At 36.3% G+C, this 15,660-nt stretch overlaps 1 protein-coding gene across 1 annotated transcript; it reads left to right on the top strand.

The window, feature by feature from the left end:
- Positions 1 to 1,663: 1,663 nt before the first annotated feature.
- LOC136822304 (uncharacterized) lies at positions 1,664 to 12,699 on the top strand. Its single transcript, XM_067078541.1, has 9 exons — positions 1,664 to 1,811; positions 3,458 to 3,705; positions 4,100 to 4,236; positions 6,358 to 6,478; positions 7,842 to 8,009; positions 8,803 to 8,947; positions 9,529 to 9,791; positions 10,104 to 11,040; positions 11,932 to 12,699. The coding sequence occupies exons 2-9, from the start codon at positions 3,481 to 3,483 to the stop codon at positions 12,087 to 12,089; spliced, it is 2,154 nt and encodes a 717-aa protein (XP_066934642.1). The 5' UTR covers positions 1,664 to 1,811; positions 3,458 to 3,480; the 3' UTR covers positions 12,090 to 12,699.
- The last annotated feature ends 2,961 nt before the right edge of the window (positions 12,700 to 15,660 follow it).

Raw genomic sequence — 15,660 nt, 5'->3', positions numbered from 1 at the left:
AAAATCGAATTAGGGAGCGCCAACTTGAATGAAATATATGCTTTAAAAATATAATAAAGTTTCTAAAAGTAAGGTTGATGCTCGTAAGAAATGGTATTTAGTAAATTACTTACTACATGCAATTACTCATTGACTCCCAAGCCCGAAGGGCTAGACTCGAGACTCCTGGATGGGAAATGAAGCTACTTATTTCCCATCCAGAACGCCTGTGCGTGGTTTCACACAAACGCCGGATTGAAAGTAAAATCTATCGCTAGATTTCAAAAAATGCAGTCCTCAAAAACAAAGGAACCACTAGATATAATCCGTTGTCATGATTGCGACGCATTCTAGGCGCGTTCTAGATAGAAAAAAGTGGCTTCACTTTTCTTGCCTGGGAAAGGTGAGGGATTCTACTCTAGCACTTCGGGCTTTAAACCCAATGCAATTACTTTGATTGGTCTGACTGTTAGTCTTGTAAAATTTTATGAAAATTAGGACTGATGGATCAATATTTTATTTATTGGATCCGACCCCTTAAAAAAATTCAAATTCATTGTATTTACTGTGTATTTTTTAGTCTCTAGATGATTTTCAATAGAATTCTGCTTCTGATTTTTCAAATTTCCTTTTCTTAGGTTTTTTTTAATAATTTTATTTTTATTATAGTAGAACGGTAATTTATAGTATGGCAGAAAAAAAATTGTAGTGTTATGAAAAACTAGTCGTATTTTAACTCTTAAAAGTTACACGCAAGGGGAATAGGTCGAAAGTTGTCAGGTATAAATGACGCCGATTGACTGGGCGGGCACTACGGAGCGCCCCTACCCATGCACCATTTGGTAGCATCCACACAAGTGGTTCAATCGTTGTTGCTGTTTTCTTGGACTAACCCTGAAATCCTGGTTAACGTATACTTACATCTATAGATCCCGATTGAAACCCGAATCCAGTCATATTGTAGTTTAAAGGCTTAACAATTTAACGTGTGCATTTTTCAATAAGAGCTATTTTACAAGAAAATAAAATTGAACTGATTTTAAGCCTCTTTTATGCCTTCGATCCAAATAAAGAAATAAATATTTCTAAAAAAAAGAGATTTCAAAGTGCAAAATGCTATCTCAAAGGGATACTTTAGTATGATGTAGGATATTAGGAGTAATGTAATTTAAAAGATTATCAATTTTTTTTATTTTGATGTTTGAATTTGCATATAGACAATTTTTATATGATTTTGTTTTTTGATTCAATTTTAAAAGAATAATTAATTTCCAAACTTCATATCGTAAAATAATTTCTTCCGTAGTTTTGAATTGATTTGATAAGACTCAAACCATAAACGACGTCATTTAATGTATCTCTATTACCATTTGCTTACACAAGCATTTTGAAAACAAAAGAAAGAACAAACTCCCCCCTCCCGTGCCGCGCAAACACAAATTTTTCAAAATTCTCTAAGTTAATTCTGCTTTTTAAGCAAAGAGGTGCACCTTAAATTACCAGTTTAGGAGAGTTCATCATATTTCTTTATTGTTACAGTTTCAAAAAATATAATCAATTAGTATCAAAATATCAACTATCAATAATTTGGCTGAACATTAACCAACTGGATATCATTTGAACCAAAAGATGGGAACTCTCAACCAATACCATTTTGCTGCATTTTGTGGTGTACTACACGTCCTGCTAAAGTATGGTTGTAATATCGGAGAACTGTTATGTAGAACTCAAAAAATGATCTCGCAACTTATTGGACTTCATTTCGCCGGGAAGAATGGTGTTTCATTGAAGGGTATACAGGAAGCTCGAATATGATGTCACGTGAAACTTTTGTAAGCTCTTTTCAAATGTTGGTCATTTTTAATATCGCAAGAATCTCGTATTCTTAACTTCCTCTATTTCTTTCCCAAAAATTTATAATGGGTGCTACCATCTAAGCTTATCCATTTATCCAAGTAATTTTTCATTATTTTTATATTTTTTATATTTGGCAATACTTGACTCTTGAATATCTTTTCAACAAGCACAAAATTGCCATCTAATTCAAGTTATATCAAAAGTTACAGCTTTTTTTGTCGCCGCTGCAGATTATATTGAGACTGGCTTTTGGTAGAAAAATGCAAAACTGTTTCCTGTAATGTGCGGACAAGGCACTTGAGTTTGGGAATTCAAAAAATGTTGTATCTCGTTGTAATATGACCTGGTCGGTTGGTACGATACACAGTTTATCCCCTTTCAGCTATGTTGAATGTACATAGTTGCATCCTTAATCAATACAGGAAAAACAGATTACATTTTTAAAGTCTCGATATATTTAACATTTGAATGATTTGGTTTTTCAATTCAGGAGTAGACTCTTTTTTAAAAGCAGCTGGTAACTTTTTGACGACAGCTCTTCTTATATTTTTACCACTTTGAGTTAAAATTGCACTATTTTATTGGGCCATTCCAGTTTATATCCATACAGGGAGAGCGGACGAACATTCCCAGGGGGTTACCCGAGAGGAATTTCCAGGGGGTCTAAGGAGTGTTTTTCCAAGAGGTAAAAGACTGGTTTTAGTTCGTCCATCGTCACTTTCAAGTACGAAAAGATGTTTTCCAATGGTTTCTTTGCAAATTTTGCTTTTTTCCAAGGTAACACTTACAAGAATTTTTTTTGACTACCCCCCCCCCCTGTATGGATTTTTAATGGAACAGCCCATTTGGGAGTTAAAACTTGTAGAAAGCCTTTGGAGACATGGCTTGATATCACGGATTTTAATATTGTCTAAGATGTAAACACAAAATTGAGTTTTACATTTGACCAATATTTAGCCAGTGAAAAAATATACACAGAGAAAACCTCTTTTTAAACAAAATATTGTTAACTTTATGCCAATGTCAACACTCTTAAGAACTAACAGTTTACTTTTTCGAACTGTATAGTACTACTTGATATATATTTGCTTGGGCTTGAGTGAGGAATAGAATAGAGGCGTTTTGTTACAAACTTAGATAACTTAAGTCAGGATGTATGTATCGTTATGTATATGAAGTTTTTTTGAATTTCATGGTATTTTGATCAAAGTTCATCTCGGGTTCAGGTCACAAAACCCACATATTACTATAGTCATACCTTCTTTATAGGGACATAGGGCTTTTTGGGGAATATGACTTTTTCGTGCATAGGGCTTTTACGGGGGAATGCTCTTCTCTTTATTCATTATTTCCCTTTTTAGATTCGAATCCTTACACACTCCAGTAGCGTAGACAGGGATGAAGGAACATTTGCTTAGGAGGGCAGATTTAAACGATACAGTAATAATGTTTTTATACCACGAATAGATAAGTACTTTGTCGTAAAAATCTGCCCTCCTAAGCAGATTGATCTTCACCCCTGTCTACGCTACTGTACTGCTCTCCTAGCAGCATCGTTCATTTTTGTGTCCAATCCTACATTATCCCTGAAAATTTCAAAATTTTAAATTTTTCTTTTTAGACCTGAACAAACAATTCAGAAAAATGTTGTTCCGCTGCATTCTTCTGGCAACAGCGTTCATTACCGTCCAATCTTACGTTATCCCCGAAGATTTCAAATACGACGAGTGTCACCCCAGCAATGAGACTTGTGAATACTGGTTGGTCATTCAAGAAAAGCTGACAATGATTTATGAAGGAGATTTAATTTTAAGTCAGAATGGAACTTTGTATAAGTACGATGAAGATCCCAACAACATCGCAACACAAGTAAGTTTCCTTTTTGTTAACGTGCCAACGTCGATCTTACGTTCATATAACGTCCATAGACGTCCCAGCTTTTACATAACGTTTTTGGATATATATGAATGTCTAAACATGGGCATTACTTCACAATTAAGTTTCCAACTCTTCTTTTTTTGTTAACGTGTCAACGTCGATCTTACGTTCATAAAATGTCCATAGCTTTTACATAACGTTTTTGATATATATGAATGTCCAAACAAGGGCATTACTACACAAGTAAGTCTTGAATTCCAGTCCCTTTTTAACACCCATTATGCTCCTATAACGTTTTGGAGAACAACGTTTCATTCATTCATTCATTCATTCATTCATTCATTCATTCATTCATTCATTCATTCATTCATTCATTCTCTTTCAGATTCCGATGGACAAGGTTGTAACAGTTGATGGAGTGCATCGAATGGTGATTGCAGTCAATCAATCCGTGCCAGGACCTCCTATTATTGCTTATGAAAACCAAAGAATTAGAGTACATGTCAGAAATTTCCTTTTGAGGTAAGGAAGATATTGTAAATCAAACATGAGATTTAATTCTTTATTTCATCTTGAGCAGAATTACGTGTTATCGTGATTTAAATTTCAAGGCTTCTGGCTTGAGTTTTAGACTATGTTCAAAAATTGTGGTTTTCGTTACGGATCAAGAATGTTCATATGAGTTTCGGAGCGTTTCGGAGAATGAAAACGGAGCAGTTTAGCCAGTGCCTTCCCACAAACCAAATTTTTTCTTTGTTTTATGGTCAGTTACAATTTGAAGCGTTTGTCGAAAGTTATCGCACTACGATGGAGGGTGACGTCGATACCGTGCGGAGTGCATAAAGGCGGGAAAACAAGGAACTCTAAAATAAAGACTGAAATGGACAATCGAATAGGATTTCTTCATGGAGAGGTTGTGCGTCAATGTCAAATCTAGTCTTAATTTTAGAGTTCGGTGCATAAAATCAAAACAAAAGTTCAAAACCCTGAAAAGGTTTTGAACATCAAATAAGTTATCATTACTGTTTGATACACTCACTATTGACCCACTCCAGTCTTTTAGAAACATTCTAGTAATTCTAGTAATTCTGCAGCAGTATTTCAGTGGAAAAATGCTAAATTTAGCTCCAAACAGGCCCTTTAACAGCTCAATTGTTATATTGGTGTTAAAATAACTTGATTATGTAACTATTTCAAAAGAAGTTATGGAAGTTTTATACCCAATCAAGCCTTTTACTTTGGTGTTTTGGCACTTATTGTCAATGGGAAAATACTAGGTGCTAAAAAAGTGCTCTAAAAAGGGCCCCACAATAGGAAAATATGGGCCTTTTAACAATAGGCTGTTTTAATTGCCATCCCTCTATGAGAATCATTGGTCAGATGACAACTTCCTGGGTTTTTAGCTCTGAGTTAGATCATTTTCCGAAACACATGCAAATGCTAAAATTTGCTCCCAACCGGCCCCTACAACAGCTAGAATTTTGGAAAAAGAACGTTTTGGGGTCCTATCATCACTGCTAACATCACGTGAAAATTTCGGACCTCCAAGTTACCTCAATCAAAATTTAGCTTTTTTGAAAATGCCCAAAACGAAACAATTAAAAAACGTAATTTTGTAGAGATGAGCTTGTATGTGTTTTGATATGAGTGTGTATGAAATGTTTTGAGTGTAGATATGGATTTTAACTTTTTTTAATGTTTTTATATATTATTTCTTTTAGACCTGAAGATGGACATTATGTCCGAAATATATAGTCAAAAATAAAATAATATTAATTGTTGGCTCAACTTTACTTGAATTAAAAAACATGTCCATATACTTTTTCATAACTTCAGCCTGGGTTCCAGGCAAAAATTAGGTCCCCCTGAGTTTGAAGTCCTCCCAAAGATTTATGAATTTTTTGTTAGCCCCCAGGACTTTTGACCCTAGAGACTTTCAAAAAATTGATCCAGTAAAAAAGGGTTTTCCAATGTAAATTGCGTTCAGTTCTAAGTTTAAGATAAGATTCTATAAAAGTATTGCGTCACAGGCGAAAATTTTTCAGATTCATGAGCTTCAATTTGAGTAATTGAAGCCAACTGTTAAGCTGAATTATTTTAGCCCCCACATTGAGTGATGAGATTTTAGCTCCCCCAAGTACATAGGTCCTCCCAAAAAAGTGGTGTACTTCCAGCCCCCTCTTTTTTTGGGAAAAATTTAGGGTGTAACCCCCTCCCCCCAACCAGCAGAGAGGGCTGACGCTTTGTTTTTATATAGAAACTCTTTTCACTAGAAGATGAACAGAAATCTAATAACAAGAAAAATGCGAGTCTGCTAAACGACGTGTCCTACGTGCCCGCCTCAAGGTAAGCACGTCAAGGTACGCGAGCACGTATGCACGTGAGCACAAAGGCACGTAGGGTATTAAAAAATTGGCGTAAGATCTTGATAGTTGATTTTAATCATGACTTTCTAAATTTAAAGTCTGGGATACAGGGACCAAGAAGTGATTGAAAATGTCATTTTCAAGGTTTGTGTAGGGTTTCCTTAGTACTTTGGTACGATTGTAATTTATAATGATGTTCGGTAAATCATCTCTGTTAAGCGCAAGCTATTTCGTTCATCCTGGTGGTGATAATTTCAATCTTTCTTTTGTTATCCAGTGATTCAGTGACATTACATTGGCATGGTCAACATCAGCGAGGAACACCTTTTATGGATGGTATTGGTTACGTTTCACAATGTCCCATCGCTAGTGGTCAATCGTTCACCTATGAATTCAAGGTAATATAAGTTACGTTTTACAATGTCCCATCGCTAGTGGTCAATCGTTCACCTATGAATTCAAGGTAATATAAGTTACGTTTCACAATGTCCTATCGCTAGTGGTCAATCGTTCACCTATGAATTCAAGGTAATATAAGTTACGTTTCACAATGTCCCATCGCTAGTGGTCAATCGTTCACCTATGAATTCAAGGTAATATAAGTTACGTTTCACAATGTCCCATCGCTAGTGGTCAATCGTTCACCTATGAATTCAAGGTAATATAAGTTACGTTTTACAATGTCCCATCGCTAGTGGTCAATCGTTCACCTATGAATTCAAGGTAATATAAGTTACGTTTCACAATGTCCCATCGCTAGTGGTCAATCGTTCACCTATGAATTCAAGGTAATATAAATTACGTTTCACAATGTCTCATCGCTAGTGGTCAATCGTTCACCTATGAATTCAAGGTAATATAAGTTACGTTTTACAATGTCTCATCGCTAGTGGTCAATCGTTCACCTATGAATTCAAGGTAATATAAGTTACGTTTCACAATGTCCCATCGCTAGTGGTCAATCGTTCACCTATGAATTCAAGGTAATATAAGTTACGTTTCACAATGTCCCATCGCTAGTGGTCAATCGTTCACCTATGAATTCAAGGTAATATAAGTTACGTTTCACAATGTCCTATCGCTAGTGGTCAATCGTTCACCTGTGAATTCAAGGTAATATAAGTTACGTTTCACAATGTCCCATCGCTAGTGGTCAATCGTTCACCTATGAATTCAAGGTAATTATTACGATGGATTACTTAACTAAACACATTTTTTTCTTTCTTAGAACCCATTTTATAAGAAGATTTTAGGCTGAAATTCGTTGAAAAATTAAGAACATCGTAAGAACATGCCCAGCCTCAGTTTGGCAAAAAATGACAAGAAACTACAATTCTTTCCTCTTTTCAAGCAGTTTTAACCGAACTTAGGGACGAATTTTCTAAAATCGAGAGTCAAATATTGTCCAAATTTTACCAATTTTATAAGTGCTCTTTATTTTGCACGATATTGTCGATTTAGAAAAGTCTGAAAAATTAAGAACGCATTTAAGAACATTATAGACTGAAAATTGCTAAAAAAAGTAAGCACATCCAGGCTCAGCCAAATTCTAGGTGTTCTAGTTTTTGACCTATGATTAGTCAAACCCTATACTGTTTTATTAGGGTTTGGCAAGGTTAAAAACATAGAGAGCGATCTAGGGCCTTGAAATCTTATTTTCTGCACAAACCAGGCTTTTGCTTAGCTTATGAATACTTTCCCCACCAAAAATTAATTTTCCTTGAAGAATATTATTTTCAAACATCATACTTTCCAACACAGGCAGAACCAAAGGGTACTTATTGGTATCACAGCCATGTTGGTGCACAGCGGAGTAATGGGGTGTTTGGGGCGTTGATTATCAAAGAACGCCCTAAAGATGAAGAGAAAAAAGTTCCAGTGGATGTTATCATGTCTATTGGTGATTGGCATCATACAAGTTCTGAAGAAGTAAGAAATTTAATGGGATAAATTTTCGCGGGGATTAAATTTCGCGGATTTCACAGATTTGGGTGAAACTAAGTCCGCGAAATACTTTTGAGAAAGGCTCGAAAAATGTCAAATAGCTACTTTTAAAATATTTACTGGCATCAAAGAAACCCTAATAATGCGTATTTCGACAACCAACATGCATAAATTTGGGTTAAAAGGCACAAAATCGTGAAAATATTGTCTCCCTATATTGCTGTTCGCCAAATTAAGTCCCCGTGAAATCTCTTAACCACTAATTTTAATCCGCTAAATTTCCTCCATTAAAGTACCTGTTTTTTTTCGTTGGCGAAGCATTGCATTTGATTATCAAGTTAAGTAACGTTGAATCCTCACCGCCATCTCTGGTGCAAGCTTTCCAGAAAAATCGGCCTCTCAGCCTCCTTCATTAAAAAAAGACTAGGTTCAAATCGCCAGTTTTTGAGTATACGGACGCGGTAGTACACATATAGTAATTCGTCACAGTGAAAGAATTTTATAATTTAGACAAGAATAAAACTCCCCCTTTTTGCAATTTTTTTTCGAAAAATAGACACTATCCTTTGAAGTGCTTTAAAGCTAAAGGAGGTTCAAATATGATAAGTGGCAATGAAAACGCCACGTGATTGCCAGGAACTTGGTACAACCTCTCCGAAACTCATTGAAAGGTGGAAAATAAAAGATAACCATTTCTTTTATATATATCCCCTACATATATTTTGACCATTCTTAAAAGTTTTATTTTAGTAGCATATCTTAATTTCATTCTTTCAAGGTGTATATAAAAGCAGTTTACGGCAATTTTGTTGGTAAAAAAGCATATGAAGACACCAAGACTTTGGATGGTGGTAAATTCTCTGGTGTACCATGGAACAGTGCTCTCATTGAAGGAAAAGGAAGATTCAAAAATGAACAAACTGGTACATATAACTAATTTAGCTCTAGTGTAGACGGCCGACTTTCTACCCTGCCTATTCTAATTGTTAGAGTAGGCAGAAATCTTTGCTTGGAAAGGTTTGAAAGAAGACATTTCATTGACGTCAAAAGAGGGCTATGCATCACTTTAGACAGCCCACTTTATGCCCTCTTTAATTCACAATTAGAATAGGCAGGGCAAAAAGTGGGCCGTCTAAACTAGGGCTTGTCTAAACTAAAGCTTATATTCCCTCGTGTTCTCTCGTGATGAATATTGAAATCTTCATATATATTCATTATTGGAGTACTTGTAGATAAACAAAATATCGAGTCGAATTTTCGAGATTCAATTTTATTTGGCATTATTTCGGGTGCTCTATATAATAAAATAGAATCCAAAATATAAAGAATAAAACAGAGCCTCGAAAATATCCATATATTTCATCGTAGTTCAGTAAATTGATATGAATAAGCAAAATCTAACGTTTTTAACCTTTTCTTGAGATTTTGGTCAACAAAGCCTTAGTGTTCTTATATAGTTTGTTCTTATATAAAAAAACCTGTATGTTTCTTATCTATTACACAGGTGAAGACAACGGCGCACCTTTAACCTGGTATCGTGTGAAAGAGGGAGCACAGTACCGCTTCCGTGTCATTGGTGTCGGCTCTATGTATCCAATACGTATCTCAGTCGATCAGCATCCGATCATGGTTATCGCCTCAGATGGTTATGATCTAAAGCCTATGATGGTTGAATCGTTCATTATCAACCCAGGGGAGCGTTTTGACTTTTTGATTAATGCAACTCAGTCGGTTGGGAATTATTGGATACGCGGTGAAAGTATTGAGGTAGCTTTTAAAACTGTTCTCATTCCGTCTCAGACGAGTGACTATCTAAACGAACTTAGATGAAATAGCATTTCTGTCTTTAATTTTTAAAGTTTAGTTTTTCAGAATTTTAGTATAATTTAGATTTTTTGAAAATGATATGATCCGTCAAAAATGAAAACGCGACTGAAACAGTGTGAAATTTCTTCCCTTGATCTGTGACTGGACAGATACCTCAAAGACCTTTCAGTGAAACGAGCTTTCTTTAAAATAAATTATCTCCCGTACTCCTAAGTATGTATCCTCGAAAATTCTTATTTCATTGTCCTCTAGGTTGGAGTTCAACACCATTCCGTAGAAGCTATTTTCAGTTATGAAGGAGCTAATAAAACAGAAGAGCCGAAAACAACAAAACGCCAATGTAGTTCTGATAACCCCTGTATCGTTGCCAACTGCCCTTTCTATTACTACTTCGACCAAGACAAACATTCGCATATCAAATGCAAGCTCATGTCCGACTTCGAAAACGCCGTTGAAACACCTGCTCCTGTTTTTGATGAAACTTCACAAGAACATTTCATGAATTTCGCATTCCCTGGAGACGATGAACCCGGGGCAATCAATGGTCGTAAATTCGAATTCCCAGGGGTGAACTCATTGTTTCAATCAGATGAAATTGACAATTATGATTGTTCGAAACACAAATGTGGAGACGGAGAAGTTTGTTATTGTCATTATGAATTAAACGTGCCTTATGACCACACTATCCAGATGGTATGGGTCAATAAAGGTAGCGGCGCCGGGTGGGGCCACCCGATTCACTTACACGGACATAGCTTCTACGTCGTCAAAATGGCTTATACCCAACAAAACATGACAACAGGTCTACTCCTTGGATCCAAAGGTGATTCCCTAGGGGAAAATCAAGATATCACGTGCAGTAATCCAAATGGGCGCCGTTTTTGTAATACAGCATCATGGAAAAATTCCACATGGGGAAAAAATAATATCCCCGGCTTGAACTTAAAGAATCCACCACGTAAAGACACATTGATTATTCCCACCGGTGGATATGCAGTGATCCGCATCAGGACCGACAACCCTGGGAAATGGTTTTTACATTGCCACGTGGAGGAACACATGTTAGACGGTATGGCAATGATCATTAACGAAGCTTCAGATCGAGTACCAAAACCACCAGCTGGTTTCCCTATTTGCCAGAACTTCTATAATGATCCAACAAGAGATATGTCATACATCAGAGCTAAACGTAAGTACAATCAAACTCTTTTTGAGATACATAAACCATGATGGACCTCGTTTTCAAAATGTTTTTTTATAAGAACATCCAAAATTTTTGAAGCATTAGATGACAGATGTTCTTAAGTTTTTGAGTTTTAACCTAAAAGTTTTCACCATTTTGTGAGTATTTTTGTCCATTTTCCTAAGAAATCGGTTGTTTTAAAGTCTGCGAAGTCCGCGAATGTTCTTAACTTGTTCTTAATATTTTGGCCATTGAAGCCTTATGTTCTTATGTAGTTTGCTCTCATAAAAACCTGTACTGTTGTCTCTAAGATACTTCAACGTCATATTCGACATCTGTTCGTTCGTTCATTCGTTTGTTTTCGCACTATGATGCAAAATAGTAATGCCCAAAATGTGACGATTTAGCCCGATTTCTGAGAAAAATTATTTTCTAAATTTGGGCCCAATAAAAAAAGGGTTTTTTGACTTTGTATGAAATTGCTTCATTAGTTTTTTCTGATTTTTGGCAGAAAGATAGAGGGCATGATTCCCTATACATTGACTGAAACCTTTTTACCTGGATAATTTGTTCGTAAAAATTGGATTTTCGTTTTTGGGAAAAATTTGTTTCTGTCATTTTTTTTTCAAGTTAGCACTTCTGATTATTCACTTTGCCATTTTTCTTTCTATTTTTTCATTCAGGTAGGTCCATTCAGCATGTAGCTTGTTATATTAAAATGTGACTGAATGAAGGAATGATTTCATTTGAAAATGGTACTTACTTTGAACTGAATGAAAAATTGCAATGACCGCGAACCTCCGAATTTTGGCGCTGCGCCTTTGCCTCTAGACCATTTCTCCATCATGGGAGTGCGCCTTCTTATCCCCCTTTTTCATGTTCATATTTTATTCACAGAGATCGAAGGAGAAGGCGAAACATGTGTCCAAACCGATCTTTTCGTTGCTGTGTGTTGTGTGTTGGGTGTTTTCGTTCTCATCCAATTCATAGTCATCGTTGTCCTGTGTATGAGAAGCAAATCAAGAGCTGCTGTTGAAAACATTGCAATGAAATAATCACTGGTGTGTGTTTTTAAACCTTAGAAAGGGCACCTTATGTGTGTAATATACAAAGCAATGTCTCATAAACAACTTTCGTCTTAAAAGTGAAGAAATGGTGATTCTTTTTATGATGTATGATATATATTCTTGACAATTTTTTTATGAAGTCTATGTACACGAGTTAACTCTTTGGAGTTTTAGGCCTACGTTAGTACAGGTTTGAAGCTTTTTGGACAATTTTAAAATCTTCATGATTTTTTTTTCTCATTTGTTAGTAATATTTTAGAATTAGGATTTAATTTTTTCAGTCGCCCAGCCAATTTTCACGCACCATTCTGTAACGATAATTTCGGCTACCGTTACCCAGCATTCAACGTTTTCTCAACGTTCATTTAATCTTCATAACGTCTATATAGCGTTAGATTAATGTTGAAACAACGTTATGCGGCAGCTGGGTAATGCTTTTTGAGTACCTTATATAAAAGAGGCAAATATTGTTTCCCCAGTGCGTGCTATTTTGTTCGTGCGTGTTTTTTTAGAGTAAATCCTCTTTTAATATTTCATACAAACGAATTGTATATAGAATGATAATAGAAAATAAAACCAATATTATTGTTGTAATTAATACCTGCAAAGATTATAATTTCATTTACTGTGTGTTTTACTTTATGAACGTAAACAGGGGGGGATGGTCCCGGGGGAGGGGGTACTACCCTTGTCGACTGACGGGGGTGCTCCGCTGAGGTTCGAAAAATGGACCCTACGTGGGACTCGAAATTTGCGAAAAAAGTGACCCTGAATGGGACTGAAATTCCAAAATATTCTCAAATTTTTAACTTTTTCCCCAAATTTTCCAAAAATAGGCACCCTACGAGGGACTGATTTTTCTATTTTGGTGTTTTTGCGACCCTACCTGGGACTCCTGGAGGTTTAAAAAAGGTACCCTGACCAGTGGAGTATCCCCGTAACCCATCTTGCCCTAGTACCCCCCCCCCAAGGTAAAGGATACCAAAAACCCAAAAACCTTTCAGTTTTCTGAAGAAACCAACGAAGAATTTACAATGCTATTTTTTCCCCATCCTGGCTGAATTTTTAGGCTAGAAAACAATGGAAATCAAATCACCAGCCATAAAGTACATGGGGATATCAATCCCCATCGAGTTTTGGCCCGTTATTCTTTATAAAATGTCATCGGGTCGGTGAGAAGGGGATATTCTTAACTTTTTTAGAAAAATCATCCTGAAATATTCTTATGCTGTGCAACGCATAATCGCATATTGGTATTATTAGCCTCTAAATCTAGCATGCAAAACTGGCAATACATACCTCAAGAAAATATTTTGCATTTTTGTGAAACTTCTTGCAGTGCTAGGGAATATTTGCAAATTTACATGTTAATTGCTTTAAAAATGGCATTGTTAGGTTCCATGATGGTGCTATTCTTTGCATATTAGCATATTCTTAATTTTTTGCCCAATTTCATCATAAATGTTCTTATAAAGTATATTCTTATTAAAAAAAGCGTGTAGTTGTAGTCTGTTTTAAACATAAAGGATAGATTAAAGTTAAATAAATTAGATTAAGTACAGTAAGTACCCCCGGGCAGAACATACATGTTCGTTCTCCCTTTCGTTCGCGGATCCTTGCTCTTGTTGGAGGTCTTCGGTTCAGACCCCGGGGGGGGGGTACTAGGTTTGCGAGGTGACGGGTATGTCCGAGCCGAAAATCGAAAATCGACCCTTTGAGAGACAAAATTTTGGTGATTTTGGGACCCTTTGAGAGACTTTTTCCTAAATTTTGGTCCATTTTTTCCAAATTTTGGTTTGATTTTCACCAAATTTTGGTCAAAATTCTTGGAAATCGTGACCCTTTGAGGAGAGAGAAATTTTTGATTTTTGTGATTTTGGGACCCTTTCAGAGACTAACTTTTGAATTTGTACCCCTTTGAGGGACTTTTGAGGAATGAGAAAAGGTACCCTTATGGCTCGCACATACCCGGTACCCATTTTGCCTAAGTACCCCCCCCCCCCCCGGGGGTTCAGACTATGCCGGCCCGGGCCCCTGGATCACTCCCCCACCCTTATCCCTAAAACTAGGCTGCTACATCCACTAACGGATTCGTGCTCCTTATAGAGGATGCTTAATAAGCTATATTTCCTTTGTCCAGAGATTTGCCGCCTTTAGCCGATATACGGCTAAAGACATGTTTAGCTGGCGAGTGTCTACAAATATAACATTACGTAATGTTTAAGTTTTCTGTGAGGCACCAAATCATAGATTGGAAAATATATTTGGATTTCGAAAAAAAAGTAGGCGGAAGGAAGTTTGCTTGTATTTCTTCCTTCTTTCTTGTTTAATGTGGAGATTTTGTAAAAGATGAGAAATTAGATTTATTGATTTAGTGCCCTGGGTTCTTCTGTGTGCACCAACAAAATTTGGTTCATAAACTACTTTTTGATGCTGAATTTGGATTGTAGAGTGTAAATTTTTTACCACACGGATTCGTTGATCACTTTGGCTCCAGATAATTGTTTTGTCAGTTCTAGATATGTTGCAGATCTTTCAAGGTATTCTTTTATTGGGGGGGGGGGTCATATTGATATTTCTGACTTTTTTTATAATTCAAAAGGAGTGCTGTTGTTCCTTCAACAAGGGCCTTTAAATGTAAAACAAAGAACTTTTCTTCAGCTTTGGCATTTCACTTTTTAATACTGTGTGGCCTTTGTATCTTCAGGTACTTCAATTCTTTGAAAGATTGGAGTTTTCGGTTGTTTTCTATCATTTTTTGTGTTCATATTTGATTTTTGAGCTTCGACCGAAGAGCTGATGGGAAGTTTGATAAATTTACAACCAGATATCTTATAAAGCAAAAGTCAAAATAAATCTACAGACTTTACATAATGCGCGCGTCAGAGTTATCTTTTTTTGTTTTTCTGGTCTGGGATTCGAATTTCGACGTAAACTTCCATTTGAAACGTTCGAAACGATCGTTTTGCGTACGCATCAATGTCAATCAAAATATTAACTTGCCAAGATTTCCTTTGCGAACCGGAAAGCAGTTGGTAGATCATTAAGCAGACCTATACTACCTGGGTTTTGTAAGAGGCTGCGATTCAGACTACCTAAAACCAGAGGAGAAGCATAGTACAAAAAACCCTGTCTCATGCCCGGTAGAACTTTTTCCTCAGGGGATAAAATTTCTATCAAAATGCCATGGGGATAGAAAATCTATTTTTCCAGCTCGAAAATCCATTGGGGATGGTTTTGGAGTGCAATTTTTTACATTCAGTTTTCAATGGGGATAAAATCATATAGCAATTTCGCAGTGGGGTTGAAATTGTAGGATATTTTTCCACCGGGGACGATTTTTCCTTTTTTCCCGGGGCGGGGAGTCACGGGTCTGCGACCGGAGTAGTTGATGTAGTAACAAAGGAACTAACACAAATCAAAAAATTCTTGGAAATATATAAAGCTACTTTTACACAATACGGAATTAGCTAAGTTCGAAGTGTAAGCCGTCCATTATGTCATTCCAAATAAAATGGTAGCCGTGCCCCGATGAGAAAAATTCGATGAGAAATTTCAA

The sequence above is a fragment of the Clytia hemisphaerica genome, unplaced genomic scaffold (assembly GCF_902728285.1).
Source record: "Clytia hemisphaerica strain Z4C2 unplaced genomic scaffold, Clytia hemisphaerica genome assembly, whole genome shotgun sequence".
Lineage (NCBI taxonomy): Eukaryota > Metazoa > Cnidaria > Hydrozoa > Leptothecata > Clytiidae > Clytia > Clytia hemisphaerica.
This window is presented reverse-complemented; position numbering and strand designations above follow the sequence as displayed.

Coding starts and splice junctions, on each gene's coding strand:
- LOC136822304 (XM_067078541.1), top strand. CDS start 3,481: ATGTTGTTCCGCTGCATTCTTCTGGCAACAGCGTTCATTACCGTCCAA. Junction 6,479..7,841: donor CGTTCACCTATGAATTCAAG/GTAATATAAGTT, acceptor TTTCCAACACAG/GCAGAACCAAAGGGTACTTA. Junction 8,948..9,528: donor ATTCAAAAATGAACAAACTG/GTACATATAACT, acceptor TCTATTACACAG/GTGAAGACAACGGCGCACCT.